Source organism: Onychomys torridus, chromosome 2 (genome assembly GCF_903995425.1).
Source record: "Onychomys torridus chromosome 2, mOncTor1.1, whole genome shotgun sequence".
Lineage (NCBI taxonomy): Eukaryota > Metazoa > Chordata > Mammalia > Rodentia > Cricetidae > Onychomys > Onychomys torridus.
In genome coordinates, this window is record NC_050444.1 from 54,618,210 (window position 1) to 54,635,895 (window position 17,686).

Sequence of the window (17,686 nt, forward strand, 5' to 3'; positions counted from 1 at the left end):
GATCCGAAGTATTCCAAGCAACTATACCGTCTTGCACCACGCCACTTCGCTGAAGTCTTTGCTCTGACACATGACATACATGCTTTGTCCTGTGAGTGCCACTTGTTTCTGCACATAATGTGGATGGCAGTGAACACTGCCTGATACACCTCTCCTCAGATTTAAGACCCTTGTGTGCTGTGCACTATCCTGTCATGCTTTTACTGGGTGTGCACATACGGCAGTCTTACAGAAACAACTGACTTAATTATAAAATAAGGAACTGTAATATTTTATAATAATCCCTCTCCCCTAAAACATCAACAGCAAAAAGATTGTTAATTTGCCTGCTGCCTGCCAGGTTAGCTTACACTTCGCATAACACAAAGTGGCTACCTTTTACCTAAGGTAGAGTGAGGTAAGCTCTTAATAGAGCTTGTATTAAAGACATTGGTCATCTAGAAGGCCAGTGTGAATGTGCGAACATGAACCTGGCTGAGCTTTTCCTTGGTACAGACATTGTTCTTGACCTCTGATTACTAAGAAGTTGATGATGATAACTATGCCCCTGTAACACTGCAGACTTCTGTCACTAGCCGTTCTGAGTTTGGAAAGGAAAGTAGAATGTAGCTAGTAACAGAAGCTGTCCAACTGCAAGAGCAAAACAGATTGTTGTGTGAGAGGTGAGCTGCACACCTCTTTGTGTTTTCTCTCGCTTTGAGCCTCAGGGCAGCTCTTGTCTATGGGAAGAGAGTTGTTTGTGTAACTGAATAGAAAGTAAAGGGATTGACTGGTACTGGAATCCTGCCATTGCTACCACTTGCTCCTTGAGGCCCTGAAGGCTCCACAACACCAGTAAACAGGTGATAATGCCAGCGTGAGCGGTATCCTAGAGATGAATGTGGTAACATCTGTGAGGATCCACTATCTGCTGGAGTCACCTCTTTTCAAAGGACTAGTTCTTCAAAAGCTTTTAATTCTCATTAGCCATTGTGTTTCTTGTAGCTGTCTCCTGCCTTAAGAAACCGATTTACAGAAATATGGTGCCCTCAAAGCACAAGGCGTGAAGACTTAATTCAAATAATAAATCATAATCTTCGTCCAGGATTGTCTCTGGGCAGGATAGGTCATAAAGGTGAGTTTGCGGGTAGTGTTGGTGATGGGTTGGAGGGGAGTGACGAGTGTTGTGTGAAAATTATTTGTATATTTAATCATCATGTTATAAAAATGAAGAAGGCAGGAACAGGAGCACGACAGGTCTTGGGGAAATACAGCATTCGACTCTTATCATCTCTGGAAGTCTTTTCCCAATGTTTTTCTCTTTCTGTTTTCATAGGCTATTTGTATATGTATGTATGCATAGTTTACATGTGTGTGGACTGTCTGCCATTGCTCTACCTTACTCACTGAGGCAGGTCTTTCAGTCACCTTCATAATGCACCAATGGCTCTGGGGATCTCCTTTATCTCCTGAGATTGGAATTAGAGCAGGACACCATGCCTACCCAGCATTCACGTGGGCACCAGGGATCTGAGCATGGGTCCTTAGGTTTGGGTGGCAATCACTTTAACCTCTGAGCCTTATCTCTAGCCCTTTTAATCATTACTACCTTGGAGAATTTTTATTTGAATATTCATTTTTATGTGTTACAAATGAATCTTTCACTCTATTCTGCTTTCAAGTATTCATCTTACTATAAACACCTAAAAATAAAAGGAAATCAGAATAATATTTAAAAACTCATATACAAGTGTACTGGAGTTGGTGAGTCCTAAAACATCAAGTCTGAATAGGTTTTTAAAGCTTACATTGGTTTAATGTATGTTTTCTTTGTAGACACCAATTGGACTAACTTAGAAACCTAGCTTTGGTTCTGAGACTAAACACACAGTACTTTGTAGATCCCTTTTTCTGCTTCCTTAATAACACAGAAAAGACACATGGTTCTCTGGGATTTTTTGTTGTTGTTGACATGCTTTTGAAACATATCCTAAAAGCTGGTTCTGAAAACTGGACAGTTGTGAGATTCACTTCCATATTACCTGCTGTCGCCCTGCCGTTTGAGGAGAAATTGGCACTGAAGTCACCCAGCATAGGCATCCTTTTTTAAAGACTAGAGACATGGAGCATGGTGCATGAGGCAGATATGGCATAATAATTTTCAGTTTTTCATCTGGTGGTTGATCAGTGATACAGTGTAAAGTCTTTTTGTTTTATTTTGATAGAGGGTCTTGGCTAGGTTGCCTAGGCTAGCTTCACACTTAGGATCCTTTTGCCTCAGCCTTCCAAACACTAGCATAACAAGCATGTTCACCACAACTGGCTTGTTCCCTACCTCCAAATGTTTACTATTCTTTTCAGAAGTTTTATATAGAGTTCTTTACGCTTCATTGACGATGCTTTGAATCTTTATGTGCTACTTAAGGATGTCCTTTATTTTCAATTGTTTTATGATAGAGATCTTTATAAGAACAGCCATTCAATTTGAATCATGAGACAAATTTGTGTGAAGCCTCACTCCATTCTCTAATTGGATGAATGCCGAAATTAGAAAACCACACATGAATGAAAGAACCAAACTAATGCCACTGAAAAGGTGGCAGTACCCATTCCAGTAGAAGAAATACCAACAGGTGCACGTTCACAAAATGTCTCATAGAAGCCAAGAAGCATAGCCCTTGCCTCCCCTCTGTTCTGGGATGTCTCAGAAAACAGCTACTTTTGCTTCATTTCAAGGGGCTGACATAGCTGAGGTGATGCTGGATTTCATTGACTGGCTGACTCACCAGGAGTTTGGACAAAAGTGTGTGGTCAGTATCAGAGATATTCTGTCTTGGGTTAACTTCATGAACTCAATGGCGGAGGAAGCTGCTGTGAAAAGGCTAGAGGCCGTCTCTACTGTGACGTCTTTTGTCCACGCTGCATGCCTGGTGTATGTAGATGGAATAGGTTCAGGTATGTTCTCTCCTGGGGACAGTGGGCTGCCAAAAAGGAGGGGAGTGGGAAAGGGAACAAAACCAGATCATAGATTTTTAGAATCACTTCAATTGGATATTTCTAATACTCAGCCCCTTTTCCTCTTCATATTCTTTGAAAAAGTTGGCACTTTTCAGAGGTAGACTAGGTCCTTTAGGAAAAAAAAAAAGTGGTTAGCCAGGGAGAAAGCTCAGTGCATTTGTCACCAAGAATAATGACCTGTTTGATCCCTCAAACCCTTATTGTAGAAGGAAAGAGCAGACTCCCACAAGCTGTCCTCTGACCTCTCTATTCATGTGCTGTGATACATGTGTATATCCCCACCCCCACCCCCCCACCCCCACACACAGTAAGTAAATTGAGGAACCAAATGACGAACAGCGCTATATATTGTCTCCAGATGAGTTTGTGATTGGGTGACATCAGTTCATCCCTGAAAACACTGCTTTATAGATTGAGGAGAATGTTGGATGTGCATTCTTCCTTTTTCCTTAGGGCTGCTGCTTTACAGTGGAAGCTGTATTTAGCCTGTAGTTCTGCTGAGGCCCTTTTCCTCACAACAGCTCTGAGCTGTCACTGGTCACAGTGGGTTTGATGGTGCTGCTCCCTCATGTCCTGATCTCTCTTATAGGAGTAACCTCCTCTGGGTTTGGGACAGCCCTCTTGGCTCGAGAGGAATGTCTGAAATTCCTCACGAAGAAACTTTCCCAGGTAGTCCGACTGACAGAATTTCAGAAAGATGAGTTGAAGATTTATGATAGACTGAAACCCAAAGAATTCACTGGTGTGGATGACCTTTGGGGAGTTCACCCATTCTTTATACCAAGAGGTAAGGGTGGTTTTAAATAAGTGGTTACTCCCCTCCTGTAGCTTATAAAAATACTTCATTAGGGCTTAGTTTTGAGTGTGTGACTCAAGATTGTTTTTCACATGGTGAAGTTCTAAACCCCACTAGAGCTAGCAAGCCCGGAAGTGAACTACTTAGCCCTCTGTCTTATAATGCATCTTAACTGTAAAGTCTGTTCTCTTTTACAAAACCAGGTTTGTGAATCCTTAAAAGCTGGTAGTTTTCCTCAGTCTCCCTCTCTGGGCTATATCCTGGCTGTTGTGCAGAGACTTAGAAAATGTCTGTTCATGGAGTTGCGTAGATGAATTAATGGTTAAATGAGAAATGAGGTGTAAGAGACAATCGATTTCACTTCTGATCCTGGCTCTCCTGCTCATTAAGTTTTCTTTGCCAAATATTTGTTCATTAATTTTGTGGTGCTAGGATTGAACCCAGGGTTTCTGGCATGATGACACATCTCCTACAGCAGCACTCTTAATATTTATGACTGTTACTTCATGCCAGCGTCATCTGCTGTCCAGTCCCTTCCTCTGTGAGTGATCATTATCGAGCAGATGAAATGTACAGAGGCACAGTCATAGTTAGGGAAGTACCTCCTCAAAGTGATGGAGTGTACTAATGATGTGTAGTACTTGAAGTGAAGTTTGTGAAAGAGATGTTGGCTGCTAGACCTATCTCTATATGTATAGTAAGTAAGTGGAAAGATGGTTTGTACTAGGCACAGTTGAGAAAAGTATGTTAGGGGCTTCAGAATTCCTGTAAGGCATTTTATAGATCCAGAACTGGGAGAATCTTGAAACGGGATAAACATGTTCACTCTAGTAGTACTCACTGATGGTAACCTGTCTGATGGATAGATATCCTTGGGTTGAGAGGTGTATTTGGTTATACTCAGCTTGTGTCTCATTGTGCTTTTCTTTACTTAAGGACCTGTCCTGAATGGGCACAATATTGCTGACTATGCACTCAGTGCAGGTACCACAGCTATGAATGCCCAAAGGCTCTTAAGAGCTGCTAAACTGAACAAACCTATTCTCCTGGAGGGCTCACCTGGTGTTGGCAAGACAAGTTTGGTGGCTGCATTAGCAAAGGCTTCAGGAAATACCCTGGTTCGAATCAACTTGTCAGAGCAGACGGTAAGCTTCAGCAGCCTAAATTGCAAATGGGATAAAGAGAAGTAGGATTGTCTGTCTACTTATAAGGATTTCTGATGAAAAATCATGACTCTTAGCACAAAAACTATGTCATGCGGTGATAAGTATCACAGAAGTATCCAAACTAAGTCTTCTGCATTCTTCATAGCCAGCACCTGCAATGTTCTTCTCTTATTTAGATGTTTTCATTCCAGTTTTCTTTTGTCAAAGGACTACTCATTTCTGTATGTAACGTACCATTTACATCTTTTTCCCCTTTCTCAAAAATCTTAGAAGTAAAGTAACTTTTTATAAGTCTTATGAAAATATGAGACAGAGATGAAAAATTGATCAGGATCTGGGAGCAAGGCCCTGGCATTGTTACTGCTAATGTTTGTGCTAAAGCTCACCAATTAATCTCCAAGAAGAACTAATGATCTGGACATCTGTTCAAGGAGATTGATACTTGGTACATTTTGATCAGAAAATTCTTAGGTCATGCTTGGTCTCCTGGTAAGAGTGTCTACAGTAGTTGGGACAATACATGAAAAAGAGAAAAGGAGAGTCAGGGAATATTGTATGAGGTCCACCCAAGCATTTATCATTTGAGAGTTACGGTTTTATATTCTAGTAGATTTATTTTCCTTTCTTGTATGTCTGTTTTCTATTTGGTAATAATGTGACCTTTTGTTACAGGACATAACTGATCTGTTTGGAGCAGATCTACCTGTGGAAGGTGGTAAAGGTGGAGAGTTTGCCTGGTGTGATGGCCCCTTGCTGGCAGCTTTGAAAGCAGGCCATTGGGTTGTGTTGGATGAGGTAAGCATCAGGACCAAGATGGGATCACAGATGGATGGAAAGTAGTCAGAAGATGCAAAACCAGGTGTTTTAGTGGAGGAGTTCATGGCAAGGACAGACCACAATAGTAAAACGGTCCTTTAATTTCATTTCTAGTCAGAAATGTCCCTTGGCAGAGTGCAGAGGGGGTAATTCATTTTGTTTTCCTCGGTTCACTGGCATTCCTTTACCAAGATGTACTTCATATTGAATCTTCACCAGAGAAAAACCTCATCTTTCTTTATTCTCATGTCTCTGGCAAGCCTGCTGTATTCACATTTATTTCAGAAGTGCTTTACAAATTGTGTCAACCACTTGAGGTTTTGGTAATGCTCCAGGGTAGCTGGGAATATGTATATACACATACAATGATATACAAAAGTATAAAAATCAGTAAATGATCCAAGTTAGATATATATTTAGTGAATTACTCATCTGAATTGAAATCCTATCATGAGACATGCTAAAGTACTGAATTTTGGGGGGATATTCAGTCTTAATTCAGAAAGTGGCTGGATGGGGATGGCAGTTTCACTGGATGTACACTTCTCCCCTGGTCCTAGATGACAAGGGGAGGGTTCTATGAGAACCAGTCAGCTGATTTGCTGTCTGCTGCTCAGGGCAGATACCAAGGAGAGACAGACAGATACCCGTGGTTCTAGAGGGGAGCAAGGTGGGAATATTTATTAATCAGCAAAAGAGAAAGCTTAGATTTAAGCTAAAGGCCACACTGGCTGTATTCAAACTTGCATCCAGGAATTGCAGAACATTCTGGAGTTGGATACCCACTTAGAGGAACATTCTATTGGGAATATTCAGAAGACCACTGTGCTTATAAGACATGATGAGGTTCTGGTAGAAATAACTCAAGTTGATTGTGATTTGCATTCTTCCACTTAGTTTTTCAGTGTTACCTAAAGACCACTCATGTCTCGTATCTGTGAGCTCTGACTCAGAATCTGCAGGCCTATATTTAGTTAGTTCTTTTCATTCTTTATGTCCTCAATCACAAAACTATTGGTGAAAATTAACTCTAGTGTAGTTGGGTGTTTTTTGTCCCAACTCTTTGTTCCCAAATACCTAGCATCCGCTTCACAAATAACCACACAGAAGCTTATATTAATTATAAATGCTTGGCTGATAGTTCAGGCTTGCTACTAGCTAACTCTTATACTTAAATTGACCCATAATTCTTATCAGTGTTTAGCCACATGACTTGGTACCTTTTCTCAGTACGGCATTCTCATCTTGCTTGTCTGCCCTTGCTTGCTGGTGACTCCTGACTCTGTCCTTCCTCTTCCCAGGATTTTCCTAGTCTGGCTCTCGCTCAGTCTCTTCCTGTACAGCTATGGGGTAATCAGCTTTTTATTAGCCAATGAGAGTAATACATAGTCATAGTGTACAAAAAGATTGTTCTATAGCACTGTAGACCCACTTTGTGTTGTTATATCACAAATTTGAAACCCACTTGAGGATTTTGCTCAGTATTTGAGGGTGTTATTACAGAGACCAGTGTAAGTTCATTATAATTGACATAATTAAATGTGTCCAGAAGATTTTAAAAGTTGTTTTGTTATGTTTGTTTGTTTTTTTAAGTTTATTTCCTTATCTTAAAAAAACTTATATGTGGGTAGGATCAATGGTTTTCTGGCTAAGAGCACTTGTTGCTCTTTCAGAGAATGGCTGTTCAGTTTCACTGGAAACTTACATTAGTGGTTCACGACCATTTATAACTCTAGTTCCAAGGGATCCAAGAGCTTCTTCTGACTTCAGCAAGCACCAGGAACACATGTGGTGCACATACATACATGCTAGTACAGTACTAATGCACATAAAATAAAATAGATAAATCTAAAAAAAATTAAAGTCAGATACAGGCTTTGTATTCATACATACTTATACAATTATATATATTTAAATTTATATATAATAAAGTTTATACCTACGCCAAATCTCTTACAATATATGAGAAATAAAATTTGAGTTTTCTCTGACTTCAATCAAGAAAACCTATTTTACTTTACTACCCATAATTACTGCCTTGTCTTTTGTTCTAGTTATACACTGAAATAATGAAACAAATATTTGCACTTTCTCTCCCAAACAGCTTAATCTGGCTTCTCAGTCCGTACTAGAAGGACTCAATGCTTGCTTTGATCATCGAGGAGAAATCTATGTACCAGAGCTAGGCATGAGCTTTCCAGTTCAGCATGAAAAGACCAGGATTTTTGGTTGTCAAAATCCGTTTAGACAAGGAGGTGGGAGAAAGGGCTTGCCCAAGTCTTTCCTTAACAGATTCACTCAGGTAAGATTCCCTGCTGCCCTGGAAATCAGTTGATGCTAGCATGTTCACTATGTATATAATAGAGGACTTGCTGAATGTCCTCCTTCCCTGTCTTTATCCTGTGTATACTGTGACCTGGAGACTTTGGTGTGTTATCATTTAGAAGACAGTGAGGTTACCTGCCCTTATAAGGACTTCATAAATATGCTGTGGCATAGAGGCTGGTCATTAATGATTTCAAGTGATGATCTTTTACAGGTTTTGTAATGAAAGTAATGTATTTCAGGATTAAAACTGAGAATAGAAAAGTGCCATGAGCTGGGGCATGGTGTCACATGCATTTAATTCAGCACTCATAAAGCAGAGGCACGTGGGTCTCTGTGAGTTCAAGGCTAACCAGGGCTATACAGTGAGACCCTGTCTCAAAAAAAAAAAAAAAACCTCCACGAATAAAATCCAATATCCCTCCTTCTATCATTAGCAAAATCTAAAATGTTATATCTTTATTCATTTTTGCAAAGGAATGTGTTTATACACATGCTTATTTTAGTTGGTATTTTTCACAGTTTGATTAATTTAGAATTTTAAAAGTGCCTCTAGATGTTAGCTCTAATATCCTGTTCATTGATAATTAAGAATTTTTTGAGTATCATTTAATGTTTATTGTACTGGAGAGGTGGCTCAGCAGTTAAGAGCACTGGTTGTTCTTAGAGAGGACCCTGGTTAATTCCCAACATGTCTGTTCACAACCATCTGTAACTCCGGTCCCAGGGAATCTGACCACACTCTCTTCTGACCTCAGCAGGCACCAGGCACAAGGCACAAATGTGATAAACATACATGCAAGCAGCCAAAACAACTAACACACATAATAAAATTAACTTTAAAAAAAAAAAATGTTCATTATGAAAATTGTCAAATACAAAAAAGTTGGGTGAATTTTAAAGCAATCATGTTCATACTAACAGTCTGAATCTGAAAGTATTTAAGAATACTTGTAGGAAATTGTTGAAAACAAATGTAATCTAAAAGTGAATTGCACTAGTCTCTTTTCTCTAATTTACTAGATAAAGCTTAAAAGCCAAGCCTGTTGTCTATATTTCGAAACTAGTTCTTCATTGTAAGAAATTTCTAAAACTCAATTATTGCTCTTTTATATTAAGTAGAACTAGCACATAACATTGCAGGGTTGTCGTTTTCTAGAGAAAAGCATTGATATTGTGTGATGTTTGGGTTTTGTAGGTCTTTGTGGATCCCCTTACGGTAGTTGACATGGAGTTCATTGCCAGTACTTTGTTCCCAGCCATTGACAAAAATATTGTTAAGAAAATGGTAGCTTTCAATAACCATGTAAGTACCAACTTGTATTTTCCTTGCTCTTTCAAACCAGCATTTCCTCAGAATAAGACTAACAAATTCCTGGTCTAGTGAAAGAAAATTAGAGTATTCTGCACGTTTGTAGTGGGATGTGTGCTACCTCTTGATGCCTATGTCCTTTCTGCATTGTGGGCATAGCAGTGATGCTTGCACAGTATTCTTGGCCTTGGGAAGTTTAGGTTAGGAGGAGTCATTTGAATCAAAACTATTAATTTCCATTTTTGATCCCATATGTATATGTAACATAATGTTAGTACATAGTGCAGTGCTGATAGGATACCATTTTCCATAAGAATGTCTTATTTCTAGATTGATCATGAAGTGACTGTTGAGAAGAAATGGGGACAAAAAGGGGGTCCCTGGGAATTCAACCTCCGAGACCTCTTCCGCTGGTGTCAGCTGATGCTGGTCGACCAGTCTCCTGGCTGCCATGACCCCAGTCAGCATGTGTTCCTAGTTTATGGAGAAAGGATGAGAACCAGGGAGGACAAAGAGAAAGTGAGTCTCCTGCATCTTCATTTACCTTTCCTGCTGAAAACTGATTCCTTCTGAAGATCAAAGAGTCTCAGAAAAACACCAGAGCACTCGGAATTCAGACCTTGCTAGAGCATATGAAGCATTCCCCTGTCCTAGCACAGCTCTGAATCTAGACAGTTTGCTTCTGTGTCTGTAATGCCCCATAGTCACGAACCTTAGACCAGAACTGTCAGGACTTGCCTGCTTTCTATTTTTAGCATGATTCAAATAGAAACAGCATGGTCTTCCAATAATAAAGAGCTTGATCTCACCTGCTTTCTGGGTACAAACAAGAATATTGCTGTAACCCAGCAGAACAGAAGGATTTGCTGGGAGTTTTATTGTTAGGTTCGTAATTAACTGTCAGATTGTAACGTATTTTATTTTATCTAGAAAGCGTAGGTAGATATAAAGAGAAGATAATTTTTTTCCTTTTTTTCTGTTTTGTTTTTCGCCCAACAAGAGAAGTTAGTTTGTGTCTAAATGAGCTGTAAATACACCTTTGTAAAGAGAATGTGACAGTCATCTGTGCCTCTGTCCTCTGACTGAGAGTTTAATATGTCGCCCAGGCTGGTCACAAGTGTCTGGACTCAAGTGATCTTCAGGCTTCAGTCTCCCCTGCCAAGACCACAGGCATGCTTCACCATACCCTGTTCTCGTGCATTTGGGTTTGTGCTAGAGTCTTACAATGAAGTCTCCCAACAGGTGTGGCAGGAAGTGCTGTCAGTCATAGAGTCTCAGAGGAAGCAGAGGCAGTTGATAGGGTGGACCAGTTTAGGTGTTCTATGCTTTGCCCGCTGTTATTTTCTACTAAATCTCACCATTTCAAATGGAATTAGCTGGAGAAGAGAAAGATGGCTCAGGGCTAAGAGTGCTGGCTGTATGAGCATGAAGACCAGAGTTCAGATTCCAGCACCCACCATAAGAAAGCCAGGCACGGATCCCCGCCCTCCCAGCCCACACCTATAACCCCAGCACTGAGTGGGGTGGAGATGGGACTGCTGGCTGCAAGCTTAGCTACCAAACAGGAGCTCGAGGTTCATTTGGAATGTGATAGGGAAGACAGTGACACCCTCCTGGCCTCTGCAGGTGTACACAACTCCCTCCTCACCATTTCCCGTTTTCCCCAGTCTGTCTGTCTGTCCTCTCTCTCTCTCAGAGGGAGTGAATTGATGTACATACCAGTCCATGTGTTAGAAGCAGTCATTCTTTCGGACAAATGTTAGTGTGTGACAATCATGTGAATGTCATGCCCTCTACTGAACTGCCCACATTCACTTACATACAGTATTCAGAACTACTCGGCTCATTTCCTACAAAATAGCTTCCAGGCATCAGATCAGGGAAATGCTCAGCTAATATATCGACTTTCTTATTATTGCATAATTCACATAGCATTAGCTAGTCGTTTAATTTGTTGGTTTCACAATATAAGCATCTCTGAAAATATGAAGTCAATGAAATGCAGTTGAAAACTGCAATACTGTAAGTGGAAGATTCCACACCTGACCTTACATGGAAAGTCAGTCAGAACAAAGACATACTAGCTGCATGGTGCTGGCAACACACACCTTTAGTCTCAACACTCGGGGCAGAAGCAGGCCAGTCTTAAGTTTGAAGCCTGGTCTACATAGTGAGTTCTAGGACTACACAGAGAAACCCTGGAAGAGGCAAGCATAGCTATTGATTCAAGCTAGCCTGGTCTACACTGAGAGCTCCAGGCCATTCAGGGCTACATGGTGAGACACTATCTCAAAAAGAAACCATGGAACCTGGTGGTGGCACACGCCTTTAATCCCAGCACTGCGGAGGCAGAGGCAGGTGAATCCAGAGTAAGTTCCAGGAGAGCCAGGACTATTTCACAGAGAAACCTGGCTCAAACCAAGGGCATACTGAAAACATCAAATTACCTTCATGCTAAATATTTAGGGTGTTGTTGAAACCTGAATGTTTAGACTTGTCTCATATAAGCCAGATGTCTTCTGTCTATGCAAAATAAAGAACTGGACATTTGGACTATTTCTGGTCACAAGTACTTCAGATGAACACTCAGCCTGCAGTACATTGATTAGCACTAAAATATTCACCAGTTTTCAAGTGGCTTCCTGTGGCCTGAGGAGAGTTTCCACACTCCTCCATTTCAGAATTGCTCTAATTGGCCAAATTAGGGGCTTTGAATAAAAGATGATGAAAAGTAAAAATAGTGAACATTGAGGTCTGAAAGACCCAGATAAATTGAATCTGGTTTTTAAAAAAATCAAATAAAGCAGCTAGCGAGTTTATCCTGATGACTCTATCAGAACATTAGGGAAGGAGGTAGCTTTAGTGTGAGCTAGAGACGTGTGACAGCAAGGTTTTGTTCCTGCCACTTAGGATTTCACCTGCACTGCTCCACAGTGATCATGAGCGCTCCTTGTTTTCATTTCCTGACTTTCCTATATGATTGTAAGAATATTGATGCTTGTCAACTTGGAAGAATTTTGGGGGTGATTCTAATATTTCTTCTCCCTTTATGCTTGCTAGAATTTTAATTTCCTCTACCCATCTCTCACCGACTCTTTAGGCTTTCAAAAGAAATCTGCAGATGAGTAGTTGATAGAAAGTGTCTAAAAGCAGGGTTGCAGGGAGTCTGTATTCTTGATTAGATGAATAGTTTATGAGGTGGAAATAAAAACTTCTGCAATGTAGTGCTCTAGCTAGTACGTTTTTCCTCAGAATCTTCAAGTTAGTGCTGATGGGTTTTTTGTTTATGCCCCACCCCCCAATCCAGGGTTTCTCTGTGAAACAGCCCTGGCTGTCCTGGAACTCACTTTATAGCCCAGGCCAGCCTCAAACTCACAGAGATCCACCTGCTTCTGCCTTGTCGTACTGAGATTAAAGGTGTGTGCCACCACCACCCAGCTGTGCTGATGTTTTTATGAAGTGAAAGCAAGTGTTTTATCTCAAGATTTGCCATACTCCCCTGTGGCTTCATTTTAATTTATACTATAAATTTTACTGAAATCTCAAGTAGTTTGAGATCGTGTAACTATTTAATTTTAATTTTATGTGTGTGAATGCTTTGCCTGCATGTATGTCTACATGTATGACTGGTACCCACAGAGGCTAGAAGGTTGGATTCCCTGGAACTGAAGGTACAGGCAATTGTGAACTGCCATATGGATGCTGGGGATCAAACTGGGGTTTCTTAAAGAGCAGCCAGTGTTTTTAACCACTGAGCCACCTCTCTGGCCTCATTACTCTGTTCTTGAGCTCAAGTTACTTCTGTTGTTAGTGCACTTTATGCTTTTTGTTTTGGTTTTTAACTCTGGGTCTTGATGTGTCCGAGGCTGAACTAGCACTGACTATGTAGCCCGGGATTGTTTTTCCTGCCTTAGCCTCCTGATGCTGGGATTATGGGATGTGCTACAGTCCCAGCCTTATCTTGTGGTGTTTGTAAGAGAACACTCAAAGGGAAAGGAAAGCTTTTGCTGCTGTTGTCCAAGTGCAGTGACTTGTCACTGTGCTTGTTCTCTGAGGATCCAGTTCAGCATCAGGTAAGACTTTATAATGGTTTATATTCTCACTGCATTATCTTCCCTTAGGTCATCACAGTGTTTAAGGATGTGTTTGCTTCCAGTTCCAAGCCATACATGGGGACTAGACTATTTCATATCACTCCCTATGATGTTCAGGTAAAGAAACTGGAATAACCCTTTTCCCTGTGACAGTTTTCTATGGCTTCTGTCTCACATATCACTACCATGTTTTCTTCAGATCGGCTACTCAGTCCTTTCTCGCAGCAGCTATGTTCCTCACCCATCCCGCCGGCCCCTGTCTCTCCTACACCAGTCATTCCAGTCTCTGGAACCCATCATGAAGTGTGTACAGATGAGCTGGATGGTCATCCTTGTGGGGCCAGCCTCTGTGGGCAAGACCAGCCTGGTCCAGCTTCTGGCACACCTTACTGGGCACACCTTAAAGATAATGGCTATGAATAGTGCAATGGATACTACTGAGCTTCTAGGCGGATTTGAGCAGGTACCTAGTATACTTTTACATTGCCAGGCATAACATAATACACTTGTGGCCCGTTGTGGGGATTTTTGTATTAGTGGTGACTACATATATATAACAGCATCCTCTCTCTCTGGCCAATGGCTTTTCATGTGATCTGGAAATTGCAGGTTGATATTATCCGACCTTGGAGGCTACTACTTGAGAAGGTAGAGCACACAGTCAGGGTACTGCTAAGGGACAGTCTTCTTAACAGTGCTGATGACACAGAAGTAGTGTTGCGAGCCTGGAGCCATTTCCTTCTGACATACAAACCCAAGTGTCTTGGTGAAGATGGTAAAGGTGTCACCACAGAGATTGTCAACAAACTGGAAGCAGTATTGCTGCTTATGCAGCGACTCAATAATAAAATCAACTCATATTCCAAAGCAGGTATGTGCTTATGATTATCATACGCTTAGCATTTCCCATCTTGTGTCTGTTTATAGGAATGTATTTGTTATTGTCATGTCATATTTAATACATGTAATGATTACTGCTGAAGACGTGAATGTTAACTTTGGAAGTAAAATGCTGAAAGAAAGGATTTCAGATTGATGATACTGAAAGGGAATACAAAAACTGATTACCAAGCTCTGTTCTTCATTTCATGCTTATTCAGCTATAGATCAATCTATACTATCCATCACTAACAAGTATTTTTTGTTTAGTTTTGTTTTTACTTACTAGTACTTCCTCACAAAATGAGCATTTTCATTTTTCCCCCCTGTCTAAATCTGACTAGATGTTAGACACTGGTTTTAAACTATGAGGAACTGCATTATATTTTTTATTGAAGTCTATTGGACTTTTCTTGGCAGGTAATAAATTGCCTATGGATCACTTTAATCGCTTTAAGATAGCTTTTGCACTTTTCAAGGGTGGGAGCCGTAGCATTTCCTCCTGTGACATGACCCTGAAGCACCTGCGTTCACTTGCTGAGTGCTCTGTGTGTTTGCTGAGGTCACTCCTTGGGCTAGTGGGCACTGAAAAGAGACAGACTCAGTTTTCTTCCAGCCCGGTCTTCATACAGGTGACTTTCATTTGGATGTGCAGGTTATTTAACCGAAGGCACAAGGTCATCTTCCAGGGACTTTGGATCCTTCTCTGAGAAGCCCCTCCTTTAAAGGAGGCTGCTACTCTTTCCAGTTGCTCCACCTGGCCTCAGTTCAGTGAGACCACTGGCATCTTTGGTTCCCCCCAGGCCCCCTTTGTAACTTTCTACAAAAGCAGTTATAGGACTTCATCTTAGTGGTACACCAAGTTGTGCTACCTCTTATTCTGTCACATTTTCTCCCCAGTTCTCAAGTTAAAAATGGGAACTTAAGTCTGTTCTCATGGCTGAGAGCAAGAATCCAATATAACATAACTCTAACAAGAATGACCATTTGAGGGCCGGGCTGTGGTGGCGCACGCCTTTAATCCCAGCACTCAGGAGGCAGAGCCAGGCGGATCTCTGTGAGTTCTAGGCTAGCCTGGGCTACCAAATGATGTTCCAGGAAAGGCTCAAAGCTACACAGAGAAACCCTGTCTCGAGAAACCAAAAAAAAAAAGACCATTTGAAAAATTCTAGACAAGAGCTGTTGGTGTTGAACTATAAAGTATTTGTGAGCTATGTCTATAGATAGATGGGTGGATAAATATATAATCTCGTCACTATAAAGGAAATCTGGTGGTATTAATTATACTTTTGTCAGCTCTTAATATAGAATTATAATGTAGTGGATGAGAGACCTTTCCTGAGACATTTTTAAAATTTAAGCACACTACAATTATTCACCAGAGTCAACCCTGAGAATGCAGTTGTTAATTTGTAAAGTTATTGAAAGTTTTTGTCTGTCCTAAACATAATTTTATTATCTCTGTTTAAACAAGTGTTGAGATTTGTTTGGGGGTTATCCTGGGTAGGAGGCTGAAGTGCCATGCTTTAACATTGATTACTGTGGTGCTTATTCTTGTCTGCAATATTACAGACTTTGCCAAACTTGTCGAGGAGTTCCGGGGTTTCGGGGTGAAACTTCTGCAGTCAGCCAGTGGCCGGAGTCATGGCAGCTTTGAATGGGTTGACAGCATGTTAGTTCAGGCCCTGAAGTCTGGAGATTGGCTTTTGATGGACAATGTTAACTTCTGCAAGTAAGAACCCAGTCATGCCCAGTTAATGCCCACACATGAGTGGGTCTGCCTGAATGAACTTGGTGTGTGTTTGGTAACTGTAAACACACACACTGAGGCTCTCTGTATTGTTGTATTGGCTTTCTCACCTAGCAGTACATCTTCAGCCGTTCTTAGACTACCTACCATGTGGTGATCAGTCTGGCTTGGTCATTAGATAACTAAAGTAAAGGCTGAGAAACTTAGATTGCTTTTCCATACAGCACTAGGCCTTTTTATATTAGAGATTACTTGTTAGGGTTATTTTAAATACTGATTCTCTGAAATACAGGATATGATATACACAAATGTTAGTAAGTATTACTAATGATCACAATTCGTATGTGATCATAGTTTTTATTCTAGATTGAGAAAAAGGGCAAGTAGAAAGTTGCCATAATAGAAGCTATTTTTAAGTGGTTCAAGTTGAAATCCAGTTATCTTCAAGTGTGTTTGATCATTTTAAGGGAGGAGGGGAAAGCGAGCTATGTGGTGCTTTTTCCGTGTTTTATTTATTCAGCAAATGTGTGTACTTTTATAAAGCTATGTGACTTCTGGAATAGGAAAAAGGAGTTGGCCCTTGGAAGAGATTACAGTGCTGTATGGAGTAGTCTCTGGAAGGGAGATGTGGGTCCAAATGGAAGTGCAAGCTTGTGCTGTAAGAGTAGTAGAGTCATGGCAAGATGCCAGCATGAAATCATTTCAATTCTGTTTGTGCAGTCCCTCGGTGCTGGATCGTCTGAATGCTCTGCTTGAGCCTGGTGGTGTCCTCACCATTAACGAAAGAGGAATGGTCGATGGAGCCACTTCCACAGTCACACCACACCCCAGTTTCAGGTACTTCCATTTCTTATGTGTCTAATGAAGAATTTGGTGTCTTCGGGCACAAAGGCAGACATTGAATAGAACCTCTTTGTAAACTGCACCATGTTCCAAGAAGGCGACCTGATCATTTTGTTAAAACGTATATATTAAGGCCCTCTTGTTTACCATTACTTGTAGGCTTTGAGGACAGCATAATACAGAAAGAGGTGAGGTCCTTCTCTAGGGTTAGCAGTAAGGCGTAGAAGGTGAGAGGTTAGTCACAGTCCTTTGCTGATAGCCTAGGAAGAAGAAAGTGTGTCCCGTGTTTTGGGGTCACATGGGTGGGTTTTGGGAGTTGAAGAGAAACAAGGATAGCATCTGTGGTTTGTCTAGAGTAACTGGGCAAATGAGAAGCTGTTTTCTCAAGAAGGGGAATACTAGCAGAAGAGTAGTTTGGTGGAGGACAGCCAGCCAGGAATCCGTTCTTCTGTTCTCACCTAAGTTGAGATGTCAGATAGCTACATGAGGGTGTGGAGGGACACTGATGAAGAGACACAGACTGTTAGAGAAGAGTTGTGCTAGCTAGATTTGTGTCACTTGATGCAAACTAGAGGTGGCAGCCTTAACTGAAAAAATGCTGCCACCAGCTTGTCCTATGGGTAAATTTGTAGTCCATTTTCTTGACTGATTGCTGTGGGAGGGCCCAGCTCACTGAGCATTGCTCCTCCTGGTAACTGTTGCTGCTCC

The 17,686-nt window shown here is 41.0% G+C and overlaps 1 protein-coding gene across 1 annotated transcript in view; it reads left to right on the top strand.

The window, feature by feature from the left end:
- The window catches only part of Mdn1 (midasin AAA ATPase 1), a 144,940-nt gene that overhangs the window by 62,092 nt on the left and 65,162 nt on the right, over positions 1 to 17,686 (top strand). The window contains exons 33-45 of the mRNA XM_036179625.1: positions 985 to 1,114; positions 2,716 to 2,934; positions 3,587 to 3,784; positions 4,730 to 4,938; positions 5,632 to 5,754; positions 7,880 to 8,077; positions 9,299 to 9,406; positions 9,743 to 9,931; positions 13,534 to 13,623; positions 13,706 to 13,969; positions 14,116 to 14,377; positions 15,958 to 16,117; positions 16,856 to 16,972. Coding sequence (XP_036035518.1) covers positions 985 to 1,114; positions 2,716 to 2,934; positions 3,587 to 3,784; positions 4,730 to 4,938; positions 5,632 to 5,754; positions 7,880 to 8,077; positions 9,299 to 9,406; positions 9,743 to 9,931; positions 13,534 to 13,623; positions 13,706 to 13,969; positions 14,116 to 14,377; positions 15,958 to 16,117; positions 16,856 to 16,972 — 2,267 coding nt within the window. The remainder of the gene's footprint in view (positions 1 to 984; positions 1,115 to 2,715; positions 2,935 to 3,586; positions 3,785 to 4,729; positions 4,939 to 5,631; positions 5,755 to 7,879; positions 8,078 to 9,298; positions 9,407 to 9,742; positions 9,932 to 13,533; positions 13,624 to 13,705; positions 13,970 to 14,115; positions 14,378 to 15,957; positions 16,118 to 16,855; positions 16,973 to 17,686) is intronic.